At 34.0% G+C, this 26,627-nt stretch overlaps 1 protein-coding gene across 5 annotated transcripts in view; it reads left to right on the forward strand.

The window, feature by feature from the left end:
- Positions 1–23,584, forward strand: part of LOC128205885 (uncharacterized) — a 47,834-nt gene extending 24,250 nt beyond the window's left edge. For all 5 annotated transcript variants that reach the window (XM_052907928.1, XM_052907927.1, XM_052907930.1 and 2 more), the window contains 14 exons: positions 704–777; positions 1,008–1,157; positions 1,600–1,826; positions 2,770–2,879; positions 3,124–3,246; positions 3,646–3,754; positions 3,877–4,011; positions 5,720–5,834; positions 6,006–6,781; positions 8,242–8,447; positions 14,878–14,988; positions 17,266–17,376; positions 20,876–20,998; positions 21,808–23,584. In XM_052907928.1, coding sequence (XP_052763888.1) covers positions 704–777; positions 1,008–1,157; positions 1,600–1,826; positions 2,770–2,879; positions 3,124–3,246; positions 3,646–3,754; positions 3,877–4,011; positions 5,720–5,834; positions 6,006–6,781; positions 8,242–8,447; positions 14,878–14,988; positions 17,266–17,376; positions 20,876–20,998; positions 21,808–21,969 — 2,532 coding nt within the window. In that variant the 3' untranslated portion in view covers positions 21,970–23,584. The remainder of the gene's footprint in view (positions 1–703; positions 778–1,007; positions 1,158–1,599; positions 1,827–2,769; positions 2,880–3,123; positions 3,247–3,645; positions 3,755–3,876; positions 4,012–5,719; positions 5,835–6,005; positions 6,782–8,241; positions 8,448–14,877; positions 14,989–17,265; positions 17,377–20,875; positions 20,999–21,807) is intronic.
- Positions 23,585–26,627: the final 3,043 nt, after the last annotated feature.

Here is a 26,627-nt window from a genome sequence, read left to right on the forward strand (position 1 = left end):
TTAATCAAGAAAGATAACTCTATCTTGAATATTATATAATGTTTGCCCCTTTATTATGCAACTTAGAAATTCTGGTTAAGGTCTTGCATGTAAGCACACATAGGATAATATCTCAGGAACTACTTGATGTATTGCATTGAGACTTTATACAATGGTATTCAACCACCCAACCTACTTAAATGACCAAGTTAGATAACTGTATTTTGCAAATAATGGCCCTTTATTATTAGACTTCGAAATTCTGGCTAAAATTGTGCATGTTACCACATTTATGTTAATATCTCAGCACATCATGTATTGCATTGAATTCTAATCTAACAGTGATCCATGCATGTTTCGCCAAAACTTTTCAATCCTTACACTGAAAAGCGGCGGAATAGTAGAGCGCGCTGTCTCTGTGACAGCTCTTGTTGTATGCGTTTTTATACGCTATTATATGGTTTTAATTAGGTTTTATTTTATTCATTTGCGTAATCACGCCTTCAGACGCTGTATTTGGCATTATTAAGTGGGCTATCAAAGTTGTCCTACTTAACACTCGGGTAAATTAGCCTGCATAGTGGGTACCCTTTTTGTACAATGACTTTCATAGATCTACATTTTGTAACTGATTGGCCTAGTCTGTAAGTTTAACTATATCTAAGGTTTACATGCTAAGCAAACGATTGCACTTTGTATTACAGTAAATTTTGCACTCTTTAAGGAGGAAATCGCAGCCCGAATTCGCCATTTTGCGGTTGCTCCTGTCTTTGCAAAATATGAAGACCCAAATGGAAGGTTATAATTTAGTCTTGTTTTTACACATATGGTCAAGATAATAAATATCAACCCTGATTTAGCAATTTTAATTAGATACTTAATTTGTGGTGGAAACTAGTTAATAATTAAACAAAACGTTGTGGTTATCAAATACATTTTATTTAAAAACAGATTAATAGTGTTTTACCTTCTCTAAATAATATTGTTGATACTATTTAAATGAGATAAAGCTTCCTGGTTATTTTTAGGGAACTCTACTTATTGTCTGCATTCATGGACAACGGGGACCTCCATGAGAGCTTAAAGGACAATATTCTGGATTTGAAGCAATGTCTAAGAATACTTTTTCAGATTGCTTCGGCAATCCGGTATTTGCACACCCCAGTTGCAAATTATAGGTAACAATTCATTTTATAAATACTAAAACCAAATCGGGCAAAATTTATGATAAGTTTAAACAAAAAGGAGGTTTTATTATCCGGCTAAGATCGAAATGAGTTATTGTAGATGTATTCGGTACTAGTGCATACAGTTTGTGTAGTATTTCCATTAGTAGCTATGCAACCAGACATTCTATATGGAGTTAAACTTTTTTTCTTTTAACTTACCACTGATTGATATTAGAATTACAGTAAAAAATTATATCATTTTTGTATTTTATAAGGCTTATAGAAGCATCGGGGCTTGTCTGTCTTAAAGCATGATTTTAAAATCAAAGGAAGCATTGATGAAAATATCTTAACAATCTTTATCACTTTTTTCAACATCAAAGACCGTAATTTGTTCATTGAGATAGTACATTCAATTGAAATTGTTTTAATTTAATTTTTCCTTGTCTAGAAAAGCATTGCTACACTTGGATATTAAATCATCGAACATAGCTTTGGACTTGAGCTTGAACGCAAGATTGATAGACTTTGGTCTAGCCCGCGAAATAGAAGGCGATGATGGCATCAAGTGCACTGGAGACAAATTTGATGTAAAATACATTGGGACGCCCGGATATTTTCCTACAGACCCCGTCAGATGTCTGACTAAGCATTTGGATTGCTTCAGTTTCGGCGTTGGTATGCTATAATTTCAATTTTATCAGTCTTTAATTAAAAGTCGGTTTGTAACTTTAAGCATTGCCGTTTTGGGTTCACCAGTGAGCACAAGTTCTTTGCTTGAGCTATTGTGATGAAGTGATTGTCCGTCGTCCGTCCGTCGTCAACATTTTCCTTCAAACAAGTTTCTCTTTAAAACCACTGGGATAACTTCAAGTTCGCAGAAATGATATTTGTGTGGTCCTTTTCCAAATTCCTTCAATAGAAGTGCCCCATGCAGAACTCTTTTGCCGTGGCAACCAAAAAGGAAAAATAAGAAGTCTGCGTCTCAGAAATTGCTGTCCCGATTTCGAAAAAATTTCACAGAAATGTTACCCTGTTTCTGTTCCTTCAACCCATGTTGAAAAAGGAAAAAATATTTTTATTTTCTAATTATTTTTTATGATTTATTTATTGTTTTACTAACATTGAATAGATCAAATTCAAACTTCATAAAATTATTTACAGTGACAGTATGCTGTTTTGTTTATATAAATGTTGTTGTTTTTTATAATTTCTTCCTTTTTTTACAATCATTGATGATATCATCTTCAAACTTCATGAACAGTAACAATTTGCTCTTTTGTGACAACTTATATGACTCCAACTTAAATATTGTAAGAGTTATGGTCCGTTGTATCATTTTAAACTATTACAAATTTGTCATTTTTAATCGCCCGTATATAAAACACGTTAGTATTATAGTATCACCTGTGGTGTAGGGGCGGAAGGCGTCCAGTATGTTGTCTGTTCAAAAACTATAGAACCCTTCGTCCTCTCAGGTGAGCGATATAGGGTCATATTCACCCTCTTGTTTTGTCGAACGCCTTTTTTAATGTTGTATAAAGCTATTTTTAAATAAACTTAGGCTTATAATCATGACATGTTATATGTTATGACAGCAAAGTTAAATATTGCATTTCAGTTATTCGTGAAACGCTAACTGGAACAAACCCTGGGGAACCATGCACTGAGCATAACTTTTGGCTTAGAAACAACAAAACTCTCTGTGAATGTTTGAAAAAAAAATTGAAGGTTAGTCTTTTATTTCTTTAAAATAAATTGTTCTTGTCTTACAAGTAGTTGTTTTGCTTGTGGCGTCGTGCCAAAACATTGACCTTAACCATAAATCAAAAACCGTTCAGGATATCTACATTTATCTTTGTGCATTTGTTGGTGTCAATGTGCCTGACATTATAGTAATGAAAAGCGCACTAAAAGAGCGTTGGCATCCGCTTTTGGTTTGATCACTTTAAAAGTGTATCTCTCTTTTGTACAGTCGAAATGGAAGGGAGAAGCTGACGCTTTATCTGGTGAAGAAATAGCTAAAAAGTGCATTTCGTCCTGGTCATCTCAACGGAATGAAGTATTTACTTTTGAGGATGTATACAAATCTTTGGAGGTAAATTTAATATTATGGTTTCATGATTTTAAGCTTGCAAAAACTGAGTTTTCAATTTATCCCATGTTGGTAAGGCCATTTCTTTCAGTCTGTAAACAAGGTATTTGTTGATTTTGTTTAGTAAAACCACTATCTGCGAAATATACTAAAAATTAAAACTAAACCAAAACTATATATAGTTAACTGTTTTTCGTAATGCACATTTCATTTAAATGTGAAAGTTGATTTATTTTTACTTTTATAGCTTACATTAACGATATTAAGATAATGTAATTTTCTCATATGTTTTTTAATGTTTAGAAACTATTATCTCGTTTACTGTATCTAAGTGTTTCGACTAAAATATAGTTGACGATTATAGTTGAGATATGTACAATTAAATACATTTGATCATTTAAGGAGTTGGAGTCAGTGCGTGGCAATTACAAGGATGAGCTTCCTGTCGAGCGTGGCAATTACAAGAATGAGCTTCCTGTCGACAAGTGTGACATGTGCTTGATAAACAAGGGTAAATGCAATATGAGACTCGAAAATGCTAAACTACAAGGATTTTGGAATTAAGTATTTGAAAAGTGGATATGAAACCAAAGATATACATGTTACTTATAGATGACAAAATAACCATTTCAGCATCAAACGAGGATATGATAAAGCACGGGGAGTATTGTCGCGGAAAAATTCAGCTGTGCATACAATGTGTCAAAAGCAATTACTTGAATCCAGTAAAGTGTCATTCATGTGATGAGTGCAAGCCAGAAATAGGAGGTAATGGTTTGTGAAAATATTTCAAATATGGTACTTGAATTTTTTCAACACTGAGTTTAAGAGTAACTTACAATGAAAACAAAACTAATAGTCTGATCTACTACAGCATCGTGTTGTGCTAATAGTCAATAACTAACCATACTCTTCTGCCTTAACTCACTTTTCGATGTAATGTGTTTTGGCGCTCTAAGTATTGTTTCTATTTGTTGCGACATCGGCCATATCTTGAACACATTTTTATGACCCGTAGGAATAAAGACAACTTGTCGCGAGACCAACAAACCTATCTTAAAATTTAACGTTACACTAGGAGTTTAATAATTGTGGAATACTGCACATCTGCACATACGGAATAGTTGCTCGAGTTCGTGCTGTATGTGTGTTATGTAAGGAGGGATATTATATTGCTTTGCAAATGTGTGCGGTACATACAGACATGGTGTCGCTTGCAAGACCCATGTCCCTACTTCAAAGGTCAAGGCAACACTTACTGGTTTATCATTATGGGATCCTGCATATACACTGTAGATCGTCGTTTTAAAGCAGAAACATTGTCATGCACAGTGAGATATTAAAATGAAATAGAACATGTGTTATGTATATAGATGCGATGGTTCACGTGCAAGACCCACGAACCTAGCTCAAAAATCAAGGTCACACTTTGTTTAATCATTATGGTATTCTGTATATATGCACAAAGAGTACAGTTTTTTCCTGTTCGGGCTGTACCTTTGTTGTGCAGGGAGGGATTTAAAATTACCCGAGCTTTGTGATCAGTACACAAGGTCTGTGTGTCACGTGCAAATCCCATACCTTCGCCTTAATGCTCATAACATGTTTATTATTATAGAATGTTTTACAGATGAATACACAGTATAGTTGGCCGTGTCCGGGCTGAAACTTTGTCATGCACAGAGGGATATGTCACGTTCAAGTCCTATGTCTCTGCCTCAATGGTCAAGGCCACTTTTTAAGGTTTATTCATATAGAATGCTGTATATATGCATAAACAGCAGAGTTGGTCGTTTCCGGGCTGAAACTTTGTCATGCATAAAGGGGTTTTAAAATGTATAGGCACTTGTGTTCACTACACAAGGGCGATGTATCGCATTCAAAAACCTACCTTAAAGTTTATGGAAACACTTACAGTTAAACCACTTTGATATGCTGCATATACACATAGAGTATAGTTTATCAAGTCCGGGCTATTTGAAAAATAATTTGGCACATGTGTTGAGAACATAAAGGCGATATATTGCATGCAGAACACTAAATTCTTCCTCAAAGCTCAAGATTACATGTGGAACTAAATCCATATGGAAGCTGCATGTATGCATATACAGTATGGTTGGTCGTGTCCGGGAAGTAACTTTCCCATACACGGAGAGTTTGGGAAATCAATTTATACATGTGTTGGGTACACAAAGACGATGTGTGGCGTACGGGACTCATGTCCCTACCTCATACTACATCACTTCTCGACACTTGACATCAGCCACCATTGGGGGAGGCATTTTCTTTAAATTTATGATAGCTATTCCTAAATGTAGGCATATTAGTAACTGCATAATCAACTGAACTGGGAAAACACTTTAGGGGCATTCGACACTTGCTGTGACAGCTCTTGTTCGATTTTGAACGTGTATCAGGCGGATCGTTTGTATTCCAAATTCCAAACCTAGTCACGTTCATCTACTTTTTTCGACAGGACATAACACGGCTTGTATAAGTGTCGCTGGAGATGGGAAGGAAGTATTTATAAAAGATGCAGAGCATGTTTTGGAAACACTTTACAAAAAAGCCCATTCTACAGTTTGTGTGCGGTAAACGATTTGTTTTATTAACAATGATATTTTTGGATCAAATATCATGCTTGATTGAAGTCATAAGATTCAACTGTTAAATTATCAATAAAAAATAAAACATTTATCGTAAGATTTTATAAATGTCAGCTTGTCATTCCTACTGACATTATTTGTTTTGAATGACTTCAGGAAGCTGGAAAATAGCCTTATCAAACCAAGTACAGAGTCGTCGTTGAAAAGAATTCAGTTGGCTCTAGACGAAGTAATTAAATCATCTGGGATTGACACTTTGATTCTTTACTACTCGGGAGACGGGTTCAAAGAAAAAGGTCTGCAATTAAATGGAAACTTGAACGAGTACATTTCCGGCAAGAATTTAAGTAAAATGCTGTTGGAGATGCTGACGAAAAAGCAGCTGATGAAAATCTATATATTTTTTGACTGCTGTTATCCCCCCACTGTAACTAACTGTTTCGGTAATGATTTTCCTAGCGGGGTTCAAATAATACAATTCAGTTCCTCAAGACCCGATCATATTTCCTCCGCAGAGGATGGAAATGAGTATAGCATTTTCACTTCATTTCTCTTAGGTGCAATCCTAAGAAAACGCAAATGTATACTGGATGAAAAATCGAAGGAGGACGACTGCCAAGTATGTAAAAAATATTGGCAAAAGAATGAGGAGAAAGACTTCCTCAAAATAGTAAACATTTTTGGAAATATACGGAAGCACATGAAAAAATGGCGGGATTGGAAAAAAGGGCAGGTTTGGAAACAACAGCCAACCAGGAGCGCTATACCACCGATGACCGATGAAGAAAATTTTTCATTCAGTATCAAAAGTACTGTCAGTATGCAACTGAAGATCGTCCGTGAGAACCTCAATGAGAATCTTGTCCATGTCGACCTGAACTTTTTTGCAACTCTAGACAGCATCAGGACTGACGTGTTTAGGAAATGGCTTAGTGAGTTTTACTTTTGCAAACTTAAGAACACATTTTTAGAGATAAGTGAATACGTATACGGACTGTGCTTTAAAGTTTTAAATCGCCTCTATTTGAGTTTGAACATCTTGAATTTTATATTCTTAAATGTTTAGGTAATAGTATTTGTGAGGTTTGAATATTACATTCTGAAAATTCATACATGCCGGTAATTAGTTTGGACTATTAATGACATTATATTTTGAATAATAATAATAATCTATTTTTGGAAACAGATTCGTATACGCCATAATTTTGTTTTGGAAAATTTAATATTTTTTAGCTCTACTGGCCAAAGGCCAGAAGAGCTTATGCGATGGTAATGTGTACGTAGTATGTGCATCCGTGCGTCAGTGCGGTCGTGCGCCGTGCGTCTGTAAACAATTGCTTGTGAACACGATACAGTCTTCAGTCTTGTACAGTATATAGATATCCATTAGAGCTCGGTTCCTTTCGAAAACCAGCCAGATCCGTCCATAAATGCCTAGATTATAGGCCATGAAAGTTCGTGCATCCATGCAGTCGTGTGTCTGTAAACAATTGCTTGTGAACACGATACAGTCTTCAGTTTTGATTGTATCTCAATGAAACTTGTACAGTATATAGATATCCATTAGAGCTCGGTTCCTTTCGAAAACCAGCCAGATCCGTCCATAAATGCCTAGATTATAGGCCATGAAAGTTTTAAAGAAATGCTTTCTATTTTTAGCCAGGTCTGCATGAGCGAATTCTATTTTTAGCCAAGTTTACATGTACATGTAAATTCAAGTCTAGAGTTAAGGGAGACAATTTGCAAGTCTAGGATTTTGAGAGACAATTTGCTTTTTGCTTCTGCAGCTGATTTTGTGAATTACTCTGCCTTGTTCTTGTTGAAAGCCCAAAGGCCATTTTTTAGCTTTAAGGTCTGTAGTTTGCACATTCATCTTAACAAAATTGGTTGTGAATGTTTAAGTTATGCACCTGGTGTCATTACTGGCCACACCCAGGGTTCACAGGTTTGGTAAACATAAATCTGGAAGGGTTTGAAAATCTTTTTGTGTGTTCGTGCATCCATCTCAGCACAATTGATTGTGAATGTTTGTTCAAATTGATCAATGTTGTCCTAGGATGCCCTTGACTTTGACCTTTTGACCAACTTTTTTTAACTTCTAAAACTACAGAAATTTTTACTATGAGTACAGTTTTGAAAGCATTTTTTTTTTGTCAGATGACTTTTACTTGGCACATATTAAAATAGTTCATGCAACTAATCTGCTTACAATACTTTCTGGGCTCAGATGTTGAACGTGCTACGTTTTCTGGTAACCCAAACACAAAACATAAAGTATATGTCTGTTGCCTTTTGCCCATACATACATGCTCTGGATTGATATGACCACAAAAGCCATGCCAGTAGAGCATAGGCCCTTTTGGGCCTCTTGTTTAGTAAGTATACTTATTAGGCAGTGAATGGATGGACGACTATGCTGGATATGCGGATATCCTGAGCTTAAAGAACGGAACATTGCCATCAGACCTAAGAAACACAAATGATCTTCTCCATGTTTGGAACTCAAAGCAACTGCTTGACGTCACACTGCGGTCGCTGAAAGACCTACGAACAGGCAGAGTCGGACTGTTTCCCGTGGAACGGAAATTCGGTAGAGATGTAAGTAAATCTACTTGTTTAATGGTGTCCTTACTTTAAATTGATATAAGCAGGCAGGGCAGAAGGTATTTGAAAATCAAGACAAGCTTACCAACTACAAGAATAGTATTATATTTCTTTAACTGTATAATAAATAATCACTGTTGACCTAGATTTAAGACCATTTATAGGCTGCATATGAATAGCGGCGTTAAAACTTGAAGCAAAAAATACTTTGATTGGTTCATATGTTAACGGTGAGGCACTAAATTGTTGGCAGTCGAATGCCTGATACATGATTAATAAGGTTTCTGTTAAAACATGACTTTAGTTTATTTCCATTTAATTATATGTAAGTGGTATTTGTTTTTTATTGGCCAGGCATTACCTATTATTTACATTTAAGAGTGATGAAATTCGTTTTTACCTAATCAACTTTGGTAGTTGATGTGTTAATCTGATGGAGTTGTATGCAATAAAAGGAGGGCATATTTAAAACGCACTGTGTGTGCGTCCGGTTTGCCGTGTCTAGGCTTGGGATGATCATGCAGGGGATGATTTTTTAAAATAGCACATGTTCAGTACACGAAGACAACGTGTCGCGTGCAAGACCCACGTCCCTACTTCAAAAGTAGCTTCTAATGCATAGGCATAAATAGTTTGTTGAGTTGGGTCTGTAACTTTCTTATTCACTGGGAAAAAAATGGAACATGTCTTCGCTACTCGACAACATGTCGACAGCAAGACCCACAACCCTACCTCAAAATTCAAGGTCACTCCTTGTGTTATATCATTATGGAATGATCCATATATTCACTTTGATTCTAGTTGGTCGTGTCCGGGCTGTAACTTGTCCATGCATGGAGATATTTTAAAATTAATTAGCACATTTATTCATACATAAAGGCGGTGCATTGCGTTTAGACCCATGATCCTACATTTAAATTCATGTTCACACTAAGAAATTAATCATTATGGAATGCTGCATATATATACACAGATAGTATCTATGTCCAGAATTTAATTTTGCCATGCACAAAGGCATTTTTATATAAATTGGCACATGTGTTCGGTAAATAAAGCGATGTGCAAGAACCAAAACTTTGAGTTTAATCTGCATATATCACATATATTGAGTAAAGATGATGTGTCAGGGCTGTGACTTGCACGAAGAGACTTTGAAATTACTTTGCAAATGTGTTCAGTACATAAATAAGACTTGTATATCCCTACCTTTTAACTGCAAAACGCCTCCACACATAGCTTGTCCAAATGATGACATGACAATAATTTCATGAACCTCAAACTTTACATGTAGGTTGTGTGTGTCACCATTATATGCCCCCTCATGATTTGTGTTTAAAGGCAAAGGATCTTGTTAAAATGTCAAGGTCAAATGATCTTGAACTTGACACTGCCTGCACGGGCGGTTCTTAAAATTGACGTGGATGTAATTTGCGAGACCAGAAGATGTTCCTATTGATTTTTAGTTCGTCAGGTTAAACCAGCTAGAATTTCGGTTCATGCATACGATTCAATCGTCCAAATATTCCTGACATTATGCCGCTCAGGAGGAAATATTATTTGACAAACATATCTTGTTGCAAAATATATTGAACTGGTTTGGGGCATTCGTCACTTACTTTGTTAACATGCAGATGTTTAAACAATTAGTTTGAAACATTCCAAGAGTGTATCTCTAGGTATATAAGACAAATTCAAATAGAACATAGTTGTCTTTCAAACTATCCAACCTACTTAATTTATAAAAATATAAACCATAGTTTTAATATTATGCAAATAATTGGCCTGTATTATTCGACCTAGACATTAAAGGTTTTGCATGTGAGTACACATATATAATTATCCCAGCAACTAATGGATGAATTGAATTGAGACTATATAACGCTACTCAACAAACGGACCTACTTTCTCAAATAATGGCTCTTTGTTATTAGACTTAGAAATTGTGCTTAAAGTTTTGCATGTAATCTTATTTGACTGTGACCCATGAATGTTTCACTAAAACTTTGCAACCCTTCAATTTAAAAGTGGCTGAATAGTCGAGCGCGCTGTCTTTGCGACAGCTCCTGTTGTCAGCTATACTATCTTGTTTCAATTAATCATTGACACTTTACAATCATCAGTCAAACATTTGTGTATTATATGGTACCGTATTTTTTCCATTTTAGGAAAAGGAATTAGCATAAAATGAAGACAGACTATCAGTTGTTCATAACTTCTTATCGGCTGAGCTATAACTTTTAAATATAAATATAGATGTCAACAAGTCTGTGTCAGATCTTCCTGTAATTAAGATGGTACACTAAGGTCAGATTTGATTATGAGCCAGATGATTTTTTTTTCAGTTTATAGCTAATTGGGACCTTTAAAACTATACCACAATAAATATTCAAATATGTGTAATTTTTTGGACAATCTTCATTCAATTATATTTTTCAGAGCACAGACATCGCTGCATCTGCGCCCTGTATAGTTTTATTAGTTATTTCTTGTTAATTTTTCATAGCGTTAGTAACTTTACTAGCAATGTAATATACACTTTTTTAAAAAGCTAAAATCATCAACATATAGTTAAAATCAGGCTACACTATGAGATTTATATCCAAATTTTTAAGATTTTTCACCATTAATTAAAAAGTTTTTTGTGTTTTATTGTGTCCACCCCCTAAACTTCATAACAACACAGATAAACAAGTACATTTTTGGCTCGACTATTCGAAGAATATGGAGAGCTATACTACTCACCCAAACGTCGGCGTTGGCGCCACACCTTGGTTAAGGTTTTACATGCAAGCACACATAGGTTAATATCTCAGCAAGTACTTGAGGTATTGCATTGAGACTTTATACAATGGTACTCAACAATCCAACCTACTTAATTAACCAAGGTTAGATAACTCTAGTTTGCATTGTATGCAAATAATAGGCCTTTATTATTCGCTTTGAAATTCTTGTTAAGGTTTTGCGTGTAAGCACGCATAGGTTAATATCTCAGCAACTACTTGAGGTATTGCATTGAGACTTGATACAATGGTACTCAACCATCCAACCTACTAAATTAACCAATGTAAATAACTCTAGTTTGCATTTAATTCAAATAATGGCCTTTTTGGACAATTCTGGTTAAGGTTTTGCATGTACATGTAATCACTTTAAAGTCACTACCCCAGCGAATACATCATGTATTGCATTGAAACTTTACACGCAAGCTCCCAACCATTTGACCTTCTTCTTTAAACAAGTAAGATAACTCTATCTTTCATATTATTTAATGTTTGCCCCTTTATTATGAGACTTAGAAATTCTGTTTAGGTCTTGCATGTTAGCACACAGAGGATAATATCTCAGCAACTACTTGATGTATTGTGTTGAGACTTTATACAATGGTATTCAACCACCCAGCGTAATTGAATAACCAAGTTAGATAACTGTATTTTGCAAATAATGGACCTTTACTATAAGACTTAAAAATTCTGGTTAAAATTTTCCATGTAACCACATTTATGTTAATATCTCAGCACATCATGTATTGCATTGAAATCTAATCTAATAGTAAGCCATGCATGTTTCGCCAAAACTTTTCAATCCTTACATTGAAAAGCGGCGGAATAGTCGAGCGCTCTGTCTGTGTGACAGCTCTTGTTTCACTTAATTTCAATTAATTATATATCAAAGTCAGATAATGAGACATAAAGACAATATTTCCTTATAAAATAAACATAAATCTAGAGGAAAAAATGTTTCAATGACAAATGTGTTGAAAAAAATGATGAATAAATCTTTTGACTGATCTTCGCACTTTGGAAAATAGCATTTTGTGATGTTTCAAGTTTTACAGCAATTTTACTAAATTCATAAAAAAGAGTTAAATATAAGAACAGCTGGTGAAATCATTTTAATTAGTTTTTATTATGTCTTCAGAACAATTTAAAATACAATTTATGATAGTTTAACATGTAGTTTTAAATCAACTTAAGTCCTGTTACATAGTGTAAATTTTAGTTTAATATAAGTAGTAAGTGTTTTCTTCCAAATAATGCATTTTACTCAATAAATTAAATCAGATTATAGTTTTTAAATAAAACTGAGGGACTCAAAATTATCATAGGTTGAAATAAATACTATAACCGGCTTAGAATACAGCAGCCAAGCAATATGGCGTGAAATTCAATGAAATAATTGAACATCTTAATTTAGTATTTGACATGTCTTTTTTTAATATGAGAACACTGAATACGAAAATATCATGCAATTATTTCTTAAACAGTTGTAATCATGTTATTGTTAGCATTAACTGTATATATTTGAACATGAATTGTACACATTTTCATCTTTTTTTAAAAAAGAAGAAGAAATGTGCAAGTTTAGGAACAACAACTTCCAGAGTTTGTTATGTTTGGTTGTCCTTCAGAGTTTTTCATTGTTAGTGTGCTTAAAATCCATCTTCACCAGAGCGTTCATATATTTTCTTTATATGTTGAACATTCAGCCCAGACCCAGCTATATTTTCTGCCAATTGCAACCAATCTTGATAAGTTTTGCTTGATCTTAATACGTTCTTTACTAGTTACATGTAGAATAAAAATTGTAGTGTGCTGCTTTTGCTGAGAAACAATTTTGATCATTGACAACTTTTAAAACAAGGGTTACTCAACATTTCACATCTTCTATGTTTGAAAGAATCACACTGATGAACATAAGTTTAAACTGAAATTATTACAGGAAAATCAAAACGCCTCCCACTGTAAGCAACAAGAAATGCATTTTTATGCCTATTAAGTCAGTTTAAAGGTATATGGAGGCTGATCTCTACGAGGTTTGGGTCACATGTATATCATGCACCATAATTTCCTTGTAACTGACTATGTTTATACTTGTCACCTGCTGAGCATTCTCTGAGATGGGAATCTCCGGCCGGATGTTGTTGTTGAATCTTTGTCCAGAGGACAGTGCAAGAGCAGCCAGTTGGGTAATGATAGGCATTTGTCTCCCGCATACTGAAATATAATTACGCAATTTTTGATTTTCATTACTTATTGGATAAAGGCTTTTGATGATATGATTTTTTTATTCTTCCCAAATAACAGTTGTTGAACAGTTGTTGAACACGGGCATATACGAAAAAATGAAAGACAATATGGAAATATATAGATGCTATCTATGTCAAACACAAGGCGTTGACAATGAAATGTTGGGATGATTAAAGAACATTATATAAAGAAACTGAGATCAGTTGCTTCTGTGTCAAATATGACATAGGAGGGGGATCCTGATGGCACTGTCAATAGCTTCAATTGTAATGTATTAGTACTATGATTTTCCATTATCGCGTCAAATATGTAATAGATACTTAATAAAACAAAATATGCATGCGCTTAATTCAATTACTACCTTCTTGAGGTGATTAATCTGGCATTAAACCAACTCTTAGGTCCTCAACATTTCTGTTTATGGTATTCATGACTGTTGCAGATTCCTGTTTGGCCACATCACTAAAAGAAGAAATTATTTTGTCAATATGAGTTCTAACAAATCATACTTTCAAAACAAGAATAAAACCCCCACTTTCGGCACAATTTGAAATATAAATTTTAATGAAATTCTACTTCAGGAAAAATACTGTGCGGTGTACAATGTCCTGCATTTCGCTTAAAGCCCATTTATTATTACATGAATAATTTGGACATTGATAATTTTATTTTTTTCATACATAATTTGTTAACATAAATGAAATTTTAGCAACAACTGAATACACTTAAAAGACTTAAACACCTACATGTAACACGTTTTGTATTTGCAGCAAAGCATGTCATTCCACTTAAACTAGATTTGCGTTTTTCCATACGAAACATGGTTGATGGCAAGACGGTCATGATGTTGACACCTGACGTATAAATAGCCTCTATATCCCTTCTGCAGCGAGTCGAAAATCACAGCAATTATTTCAATTGTTCAAGTTAAAAAAAAAACTTCAACGATTCCCCTTCCAATTCTACACCAACTTTTGTCCCCGTCTTGTGGCAGATTTATGTGCCTTTCGGCATTACACTTGTTTTTCAAACAATACCTGACATCGCAATTAAATGTATTCGTATAACTACGTTCTATTAAAACTTTCTTATCACGTTTGTTGACTTTTTTGGTAAATACTGTTTATTAAAATGACAGGGGATGTCTCGCTCCGCCATCTTGGATATTCCAATGACATTATAATCATAGCGAGAAAATACCTTCCGTTACTAAAAGTAGAAAGTGGCATATTTGTCGATGTTATTCGATGTTTATCGAATTGTTTTGCATGGCTAATACCTTAAATATTATTTTGAACATTCTTTATCTTAACCCTGTGCTTTGCAAGTTTATTTATAATTGTGATTTCTAAATTTCATTTAATTACATTGTACATGTAATATATTTTCTTCTTTAGATTTGCTGCACCGGGCAAAAACTGAGGGAAATCGTTGAATTATCTCACGAAATCAAGAACAAAGTGAAGAATGAAGTGATGGATATCAGACAACGGATAAATCAAGCTCAGGTTTGTAAATAACCTATTGTATTGTTTACAAAGAGTGTGCATGTTAGAATATTACATATGATTATGACTATCACGGTTATAACTCTTCTCAGTCACTATTTTTATTAACACCTGCACAAGTTTTGTGGGTATAAAGGTGGGAGCTGGGCAGTATGTGGGTCCGTCCGTTTTGTGAGGATGTAACTGGTGAAAGGATTGATAGTTGATGTATGTTACACTGCTTAACACCATAAAATAAAGGTTCGACTGTTGTTATCAGACACTATATCCCATTTTCAACTTAGCAAAGGACTCATGAAAGTATTGACGGTTTTGAATGATTTTTGGGAAACTTGTTTAACACTATGAAATATAAGTCATGTTCAACTTTGGTTACAAATCACTTAATTTGACGCAGTTTTGTCCCCCATTCAATTTGCGAAATACAGCGCTGTTTGAACAATAGCTTATGACAGTGTCGATAGATTTAATGGCTTTCTGGTACTAATGTTAATCACAATAAGATAAAGGTCAAATTTGACTTTGTTTACGAACTAACCATTTCTGACGGATAAGAAGAGCATAATTATGTTCGTTTCTGGACGATTTCCTTTGCGAAATTTAATGGATTTGAATACTTTTTGATATTCCTGGTTTTACACTATAAAACACATGTCAGGCTCGACTTTGGTATTAACCCAAAATTGTTTGGCGCAGTTATGGCACATTTCAAAGAAATCGTTTACAATTTATGTGTCCATACGGCGTGTGGAGTTTTCGCCACTCCTGTGTAGTCTGATTTAAATATTGATATCTGAATGATATATGTTGCTTATTAATATTATCACATGAGCTTGCTTGTTTCGTGTGAAATATATCCAAAGCGTATATTCCATCTTGCACCAGAGTACTATAACTTGACATTGGCGTCCCTACTAACTTAGAGCCCAACTGTTCACCGAACATTGTTTATTGTTCCCTACGAATGAGTTCGATCATTTCTTGCATTTTTAGCAAAGAATAAGAAGAGCTACACTACTCAGCCTGGCGTCGGTGTCAGCTTCACACCTTGGTCATTATCTCACTAAATACATCATTTATTGCATTGACACTTTGGATATGTATTTCCAACCATCTTACCTACTAAATTAATGAAGTTAGATAACACTTATTTGAATTTAAGCAAATAATAAGCCTTTTTTATTTGACTATGAAATTCTGGTTGAGGTTTTGTATGTAAGCACACATAGGTTAATATCTCAGCAACTACTTGATGTATTGCACTGAGACTTTATACAATGTTACTCAACCAATCAACCTACTTAAATAACCAAGTAAGATAACTCAGGTTTGCATTAAATTTAAAAAATGGCCCCATTTTTATTCGACATTCTGGTTAATGTTTTGCATATAACCACTTTTAAGTCAATACCTAAAGCGAATACATCATGTATAGCATTGAAACTTTACACACGCTCCCAACCCTATAATATCTCAGCAACTACTTGATGTATTGCGATTAGACTTAATACAATGATATTCAACCAACCAACCTACTTGAATAACCAAGTTAGATAACTATATTTCGCAAATAATGGCCTTTTATTTTTAGACTTAGAAATTTTGTTTAGAATTTTGCATGTAACAACATTTATGTTAATATCTCAGCACATCATGTATTGCATTGAAATCTAATCTAACAGTGATCCATGCATGTTTGGCCAAAACTTTTCAATCCTTACACTGAGTACCGAATAGTCGAGCTCGCTGTCTCTTTGACAGGTATTGTTAAAAAGCAAATATAGTGCCCAAAATAAATGTGTCCCTTAACTGTATATGATGAGGCATAGTGTTGTATGTGCCATACATTGTTTAACTTCATGTTATGCTGTGTAAACATTTCATGGAAAAGCGCTATGTTTGTGTCAGAGGCTCTTCCGACGGGCTCTACAGGTCGCCGTTTTGCGTCTAGTTTAACTTTGCAATTACTTAAAACCATTTCAGATTTTTAAATGAATCTTAGTTGCCTGCGTTATAACCCTTATATATAAAACGGCCAAGTTATAACTCTGACTTAGATATGTATTTGTCCAGTTAAGTGGAAATACCGTAGTCTATTTTCACTGCATTATAATTCTAATTTCACAAGACTAAAAAAGGGCTTAGGCTTACTGTCGAGATTACATTTTCAATGACATTTCTTTTGATTATACAGGCGTAATTATTACAAGTTGTTTCTCAATCGCCGTGTTCTTAAATTCTTGCAACTATATTTACATATATTTTTTCGTATTTCAGCACTCTAAAAAATACATAGCATTTATAGGTCAGTTGGTATCTGTGTATAAAGATGAACTTGACAAGTTTGAAAACCGACTCCGTGTGATGTCGTCTTTTCGCATTATCAAGGTAAGAGCAATCAAAAGGAGAATTATTTTATTTAATTATACGCTTACAGTCCATGGGTTATATAATCATACCGGTACATTTCATCAATATTTTTAGTACAACTTTTTTACAGAATGGTTATTATGCCTTAATAAAATGCATTGGATCCGTTGGAGTGTGTGATTCATTATTAAAACAAAATAGTATTTTAAAAAATATCGTATGTTTACCTGTAGGAAAAACAAAACAAACAAAAGAACAACAACAACTGAATTCCCTTATTTTTCCGTAAATTATATGGTCTACTTTTGCTTATTCTGACTAGAATGACCATTGATTGTCACGTTGTGAACGTTAGAAGACAAAGCATAAAGTTAAACAAAGTTTATGCAATAGAAGGTGCCATGTGCAGAAAGCAACATCTGCCGCTATATATTTCATCGAATTCGAGTATTTCTCGAAGCAAAAGGGGCCAAATTCAGTTAAACCCTTTAACCACTACGAGGGAAACTTCATTACTATAGAACTTATCCAAAGATATTCATCTTTAGATAAAATACCAACTAATATATTCATGTGATCCCTTTATTTAGACGTTCAAACACAATATTAAATGAGGTACACTTTAACACTTTACTATTTTAGATTTTAATTTGTAGTGTCTAGTTTTACATTGTATGCATATTAACTTAGATATTGATAAGTAGATATCAGTAAATATCAGATAATGGGCTTAACGGTCAATGTACTAGTCATCAAACATGACGCCTGTCTTTTATCTTTTGTTAAATATTGAAAAGGTGAATAACAATCATACAGTGATAATGATGTACACAAATTATACAGAAATGTTATTTATTAGTTAACAATTTCCATCGGCTTGAATTTGCTTTCTCGTTAGCATATTGCTTGCAAGTAACTTGTCCAGCCGTTTTGTATGGTATCCGAACAGTTTTTTCGTTGAGTTTCACAGCCTTTTGAAATGCACTTACTTCGTCACAATGAGACACGTCCTCGTTTTCTTACAATCCAGTCGCAATGTTCACATCTCCATCTCTGTTTCAACTCTACTGCTCGTATGGCTCGCTTACAGTCCAAATGACTTCATCCTCGGAACTTTTTCAAAAATATTTAATGTGAGACGGGAATCACTTATATTTGCACAGCTAGATTCCGTTGAGAAACAAAACCGCTCGTTCCGGTCAAAACTATTATGTTCCTCAATTAAAATCGTGTAATCCAATGTGTCATTTAAACTACACTGCTCTCAGTCACAAATTTATAGATCCATTTCGCTAATTATCAAGATCATCAAAACAATCTTCTGCAACCTCGTTTATATCTTTGTTAGCTTCTTACTCAACCCCTGCCTGCGTTTCGTCTTGTTCATTGATTTTGAAACACCCTTTAATCGAATTTGCATAGAAAGCCTCATAATTGATCAATTTCTTCTAGAGTAAAGATCGATGGATGTTAATGATTTCTCAATCATTGTTGTGTAGTTTGTTTCATAATCAATAAGTTCTGTTATGATATCGTTATCATCATTAATGAGATACGTTCCTCTCTTTCACGAACATTCATATCACGATATGTTTAATGCATAAAACAGTCAAGTTACGAGTATTACAATATGTTTATTGCATAATATACATTGTAGTTATTTTATTAACGAAAGACGACGTTTAATTGATAACTTTAATTTTAAGACCCCGACTATATTGTCATTTAAACGTGTTTTGAAATTAAACCCAGAATGTATTATGATTTCAAAGTTGTGTAAATTTATGAAATGTATCATTAAAAAGTTAACTTAAGAATATAATGTACTCCTCTTTATGCCATGGTGTTTATTATTATATTATGGTTAAAGTTCATTATTCAAAGCCTCTTTATGTGTAACTCACGTATACTCATTTTGTCATGCATGTATGACATGAGTTTACTGAATAAACTTGAAATATAAAAAATATGGAATTGAAGAGCATTTCTGTTTTTGATGATTTATGTCATAGGTGTTAACCCCCTCTTCAGTACTGACCGGCCAGTCAGACTACTCGTTCTCTTTCACTTACACAAGTAAAACTAATTGATTTGATTTTTAATATTGTTTAGAGACGTGCGCAATTAAGAACATGGTTTTAAGACAGCATAAAATGTATTATATTGAGACCAAAATGTATGACAACGAATCATGTAAGAATAATAAAAAGTTGAAATCAAATAATTATAGAACAGAAGTATACCTATAAACCTATAAGTCTTACTGCTAAATTATTATTACGATCGACTAGAGGAAGATGGTAACAAAACATTAAATTTATCAACGACCAATACAAGTAAAGGACAATTTCAGCACTATAGTACAACGATTTTTGAAATTATTTGATAAAATGATTAGCCTATATTTGCATTTGTATTAAATACCAAACAAGAACTCAATTCTAACACATTGTAAATGCGATTGTAAAACGCGAGCCTACTAAAACGCTCGTTTTGGTTGTATGATAAAGTTAATGATAATAGATTTTTAAAATAATTATTAACTTACCATTCCGAAAAAATATTCATTCACTTTTGAAAATAAAGCATCCCGACACAATATGTGTAAAAAAACACTAGAGATTCATAAACAAGCAGACAATTTAAATGATAATTATCATACAATTTCTAGTAATTAACCCCAGCTTTACTCATATGATAAACAATTAGCCAGAAAAGTTCTTGGGAAAAGGAGATAACTGATTGTAGCACCTTAATTGTTGAATGAATAAACCCTCATTTCATTGGTAACAGATGCTAACTAAATTTAGCACATTTTTCCACTGTGAACATCTAACATGTTGTTGGCATAATTGTACCAACAGCACTTGGGCCCTTTTACCTGAACACATTTTCTCTGAAAGTAGTACGCTCCACGAATGCTATCAATTTTGCCCATATAAGGAATGAACTTAAACCTGAAAATTTAACTACATATAAAAGGTACTTTTTATGTTTGAAAAAAACCCACTAAATGTCTCATTTGACCAAAATTGATATTGGCACCTTTTACCTGTTGGCACCTTTTACCTTTGAACCCTCGATATATAAGTAGATACATTCGATATTCGGTGCATGGTTATAAAATTTAAATATCCGCATTAATTATTATTACTTAACTATAACAATTTCTTTACGGCTAGAGTGTTGTGGGGTTTTTGGGGGGAAAAATGTAAGAATCTCGAATGGTATTGACGTTTTCATTTTAGATCCGATCAATTTATTTTGGAATGATTAGATTGCTTCATAAGAATCTCTTGATATAAAATATTGGACATTCTTTTTGTCTAATGTGTCTATTTGTTGTGGTCCATTGCTCGGTCAAATCAAAATTATTGTCATCCTATTTTGGATGTAGTGTGTGCTGTCGAAGGGTCTATTTTCAAGAATGAATATTGCTTCAAGAATGAAGCATGTAGTAAAATCGGTGGTAACATTTTCAAACTGTAAGGTCTTACCTAGTCTGCTTCTGCTTCAGAACAAAAACAGCGATATTCTGATGATGAATGGAGAAGACTTTTGCTCAAATCCTTTTATTTTGGGCAGCGACGGTGAAGACTCCTCCCTTGCGGATATTGCTCGTTACTTGAGATGGACAGAGGTAATTTGATAATGCTTCTTCTTTTCGGAACATCTTGGCTTAAACTTGCAAAACATGTTTCCTTAAACATCTCGGCTAAGGAGCAGTTGAAGTTGTTAACGTGAAACTGTTTAATTGTTTGATTTTAATATCAAACTCGTATTAGATATGATATTTTGTACTTCGTTTACAAGTACATGATTACGACAGGTATGTTCATTAGTAAATGGCCACAACATGTATATAGTATGCAGTTTTCACAACTCTTTTGAGTTTCACTGTAGATATTGACCCTTGCAAAAACAATACTGGCTCAACAAAACTATTTAGTTTATACTTTTTAATTGTAGTTCTATTGTGACCAAAGTGACAAAATCACTCTGGCTTCTTTTTCCTGACTGAAACCAGTTCTGTGTCCTTTTTGAGAGACCAGAGGCAGGCATCTACACGACTAGAGCACTCTTGAAACCATTAATGCTTAAGGCAATGAATGGCCATATCAGCTATATCACGTGTATCATAATAGAAAAACATATGTCTCTGATTGGTTGTACATGAAAGAGCTACAAAGAAAGCTCATTGTCAATTTGATGCGTACAGATTATGGTTGTAAAAACGAAAACTGCCTGGGAAATTTTTCTGATTTAAAGCCGTGTACGTTAATGTAGAGCCTTGAAGATGTGCTTCCCCTCCAATCAGCTTATTCCAACAAAATATGTCTTTGCCTAGTAATGGTGTAGTAAATGTCAGTATATCTAAACTGAAGTGAGTATGAATGTCGATACATGGTAAACAACGATAATGATTCCACGGTATTTTATTTCATTTAGATACCGAGAAAGATTGACATCTTTTTGTATATTCCGAGAGGGAACATTGACTTCGTTTGCCTGGAGATGGTCCGTAAAGATACGATGGACAAACAGGATTATGTCTTCTATGGCGACGTGTCAAAAACGTGCCGGACCTTCGCTTTGCATAGAGACTCCTAAAAGAAAGCACAGCACGGAAGCATCTGCAGTATAAGTGTTACATATTGCTGTAGCTGACTTGATAACATTGTGTTCAAATTACCCTGTCATCGGCTAGAGTGAGCTGATAGCTCGGAATCGAATTAAGTAACGATTACTTACATTACAGCAATTTTTGTTTTTGCATTAGAAATATTTTGCTCTTCAGCTTCGCGAAGACAAAGGTTGTAGTTTTATCGTAGCCTTTATATTTGGCCTTATATTTAAAACCGTTCAATTTAACATATATGAAAACAACAGTTAAGAAAATATTATTTTAGTTTAAATTATTTTAAAACAAGTTGGATTTACTCCAAACCGTTTTAAGGTTGTTTAAAAATATTTTTGATAAACATGAACATTATAGTTATGAAACGTTTTAAGCTTGTTTAGTGTCAAAAAAGAAATGTCGAGGTATTGTTATTTGGCATAGCTAAGTTCCCGTGCATAATACCTAACCTCTGCTGTTTCTGCAAACCCGCAAAACATATTTACGTGAAATTTAGTACATACGTTACCACTAGCAATAACCAAAAAAACAGACGGGGTTGTTATTCGCTTGCGGCTCTAATGCTGTTGTTTTTCTGCAGCCCTGATGATAACATATCAACGTTTTTATAGTCAAGTGTCCTTCATTGATCAGACATATTGATCAATACGCTCAACATGCTATTTTTATATAAGATATATTTGCAGAAATATAATCACAAGAATGCAACAATTGTAAATAATGTGTGTCAATATACATCTTTTGGCTGTTTATGTCCCTACTCTTACAAAGAGGATATACATTTTGCTATCGTACGTCTGTCAGTTCGTCTTTACTTCCGTCAGTCCATCACAATATATTGTGTCGGGCGTATAGCCAACAGTTTGATTATTAGCCAGAGTAATAATTCTTTACAGGATTCTTAGGCAACATGTTAAGTTGTGTAGTTAGGATTTTGTGTGTAACTACACTGAGTGCAGAGTTATGGCACTTGACTAAGAATTTGCGATACAATCGATAAACTGATATATCGCGATACGGAACAGAAGTGATACGTATCGATACGAAGGCAATCCTATCCATATTTTATTTTGTGTTTTATTGCAGAGGTTTTGCCTGTTTTAAACATGTTTTAATTGTTGCTGATCTCTATGTACATGAACAAGTTTGTAATAATAAACACAATTAACACAATCGTAAAATTGCTATTACATGTACTTGATAGATATACATGTGTATGCTAATCTTAATATGCAAGAAAAAAGGCTATTGTGCAATCATTTCTTGCATATTAAGATTAGCATGAACATGTATATCTATCAAGTACATGTAATAGCAATTTTACGTTTTTTTCAGTTTTTTATAACGTATACGTTTTGTGTTTTGGATTTTTATTCAATAATATGTATGCATATACATTACATATAATATGACATATAGTATTTCACAGTAGCCAAATGTACATGCGGAAGTCTACGTCGGTAATACTACGCGAGAGAAACAGGACGCTTGTCGTCGAAATTAAATGGGGGGGACTTAAAGACAAAATATTGTTTAATGTTATCTTTATATTCAAAACTATTTTCTATGTATAAAATAAAAGACATACTATGTGAGTTGCTTGATCTGTGGGATCGTATCAATTGCGAAAGAAACATCGCACGCGACGCGGTGCAACCCAGGTACAACCCAATAGATCATCGACTAATATTACAGTCCCTATTTATCAGTCGCTGCGAGGTGGAGGTTTAAGACAAGGCAGGAACTTCGAGAAAATGACGGGTCAAGTCCTTTCTTGGGAAAAAAAATCATGTTCTAAAATGAGTTGAAAACTACTTTTGATCATGGTTTTATTATGCCAATTATTATGCTTTACATAATTAGTAAATAATCTAATCTTCTAATAAGTTTAGACCACCGATCATCGAAATCGTTGATTTTATTTGTATATATTTGTTTAATATCTAGACAAAGTATATATAGCATGTACAGCAATCTTCTACCGTTACTGTCACCGTTCTGATAGGGAATTTGATGTATAGACGAAGGCAAAGAAAACACTTTGAAACATTGACACGATGATCGATCTCTTGTTATGCGATATACGCGATCAAGTACTGAAACAAAACCTGGCCCCAATATCACGAAAATACTTAAGTCAAATCTCAATCTCAGTCTCAACTCATTTTACCACAAAAAAGCAGTGTTGTTCAAATTCTTGCATGTTTTTATGCTTTTTTGAAAACGTATTTTCTCATAGAATCTGTTATTGAAAGATTTTGACAATATTTTAGAGAAAACTTATTTTAGAGCAAAAAATATACTTGAGTAACTGTTAAAAGTCAATGAATTGTACTCCAGTACATTTTTCCATTGGAATCTAGACCAAAGGTTTCAATCAACATAATTATTCAATGAGAGAATGCGGTTAAAAAACGTGTAAAAAATATTTATTTTCAATAAATTTTAATGTTATATGGTAAAATGGGTTGAGATTGATTTTGAGATTTGACAAAAGTATTTTCGTGATATTGGGCCTGGTCGCAGACTAGAACCGCGAACTTGCTTTTTAGACAATCGATGCGCTCACAACTGGTCACAGCCCACAACGAAACTGCCCTTCTTGTTATATGTAAAATCACTCCAGTTCACCACTTTATTATGAATTTGCAGAATAGATTTCAGCTATGAAACTATTTTCCCACAAATTATGAACACTCTGTCTGTTGATTGGACACCAGAAAATCATTTCAAGATAGTTTCGTTTTTCTGCTATCATCACTTCTTTACAGTCACTCTTTATAACGTCCATGTGCCACAGTCATTGCCGCATCTCTGAATCCATCCACCCAAGAACGAGGTCCTGCAAAATATCATTCAAAACCACATAATTATCTTCAAATATGATATAAATCGTGTGTAAACTTGAAATACATACAAGAATACAATGTACACATCATCAAATGCTACCGGAATGGGGAAAAACATTTTTTTTAATAACTACCTGAAGTACTACGACCCGGAAGCATTTCGTTGTGGGCCGATACCCAATGCGCTACGGCAGAAACTGTGCTCGGAACTATGTGCGGACAGTTTATGTATACAAATTCGACATGCAACCGTTTAATACAAGCTGTTATGTATTTGATGTCGAACGATCATTGGTGATCAATACCTCCCGGTCAGTGAGGCCATAGTAAATTGAATTGATCTTCTTCAGGTGTAATAAACTATTAGCAAAATGAGTGACTGAGCGTGATAAGATACACGTTACCTTGACAGATCAACATGGGAACTTTTCATATTGAATCATTTTTGAAAGTTGTGATTTCGATAGTTATTACCGTACCGTATCTTGTTTGAATTGTCAGGTATTTTGTTCCGCTTTTATGTTGATGTGTGTACAATGGACCAATGAGAATGTAGTATTATTCATTTATTCGCCTGTTTATATTTTATAGAGCGCTTGATTTCTTTTTATTATTTAAGATCGCTGTTTGGACTGTTAATAAGTTATGATTGATGTTTGGCATTGTATTACTATGTTTTTACTAGATGTATTTTTATATATACTCGTGGGTCTTTGGTCTTGAAATAAATATGTAACCGTATGCGTTCTTTTTCACATCATGGTAAACATAAGGGTCCCGTCCTATAAATACTTTATTTAACACGTCGCTTTGATTTACATCAGCCTACGAAGTTGAAAGATTTTGTCTATAAAGGCTTTGATCCAAGCTAGGACTGTTGTACCATTATTTAAGGTAGTCGGTATACAAATATGAGTAGTTTTCTTTTAACGATGGAGCATAAGCATCGTATCATACCCTTGGCCTTTCAAAGTCTTAAATTCATTACCCTTAAAATGTGCCTCCCAGAGTGTCATCTTGCAAACCCCACCCCCAACTCAAGATGAAACTTGGCCACAGTGTGTGTGGACGTAATGTTCGGTCAAAATCGATCTCTGAGTAAATTGCAGCGGTAGCTCAACAAAGTTGTGTCCCCTTTACGTTAAATATAGAAGATTAATGTATTGTACAGCTAATAACGTAAGTCCTCATTATCCAATCATAATGAATCCTTGGTTACAGTTGGTATACTGTCATAGTCTAGTATTACCGATGGTGACAATCGCATAACTATAAGTTTTATCCCTCAGGCAGAAAATAATTTCAGTTTGTATTATCCAATCATTATAAAACGTGGTAACAGTGTTTGTTGTCAAGTTTGATCATGAAGTTAACAACATCCCCCATTACAGCGTTATGCTCTTTAATGTTAAAAATGACCTGTTTGAAATAAAGAGTAAGGTCAAAGAAATTAAATAGATTAAAAGTATACAAGAATACATAGGGAATTTTTCTTTAATATGCATCAAATAGTCCTTATTGGTACATCCAACGCATATGAACATGAAATGATGCATAATTAGGATGCACAGATTGATTTTTATTAAACTTACTAAATTTACGGTAAAACATAAGATAAAAAGATATATTTATGGTATAAAACATTGTTCAGTGAATTTAAAACTTTAAAGCAGGTTTTTGCTTGAGTTCTCACTAAATGAATATCAGGTTTATTACACAAAAATATATTTCGATAATCGTTAAATTGGGTTCATGTTTATTTTTGCCACATTGAACAGCGT

The sequence above is a fragment of the Mya arenaria genome, chromosome 10 (assembly GCF_026914265.1).
Source record: "Mya arenaria isolate MELC-2E11 chromosome 10, ASM2691426v1".
Classification (NCBI taxonomy): Eukaryota; Metazoa; Mollusca; class Bivalvia; order Myida; family Myidae; genus Mya; species Mya arenaria.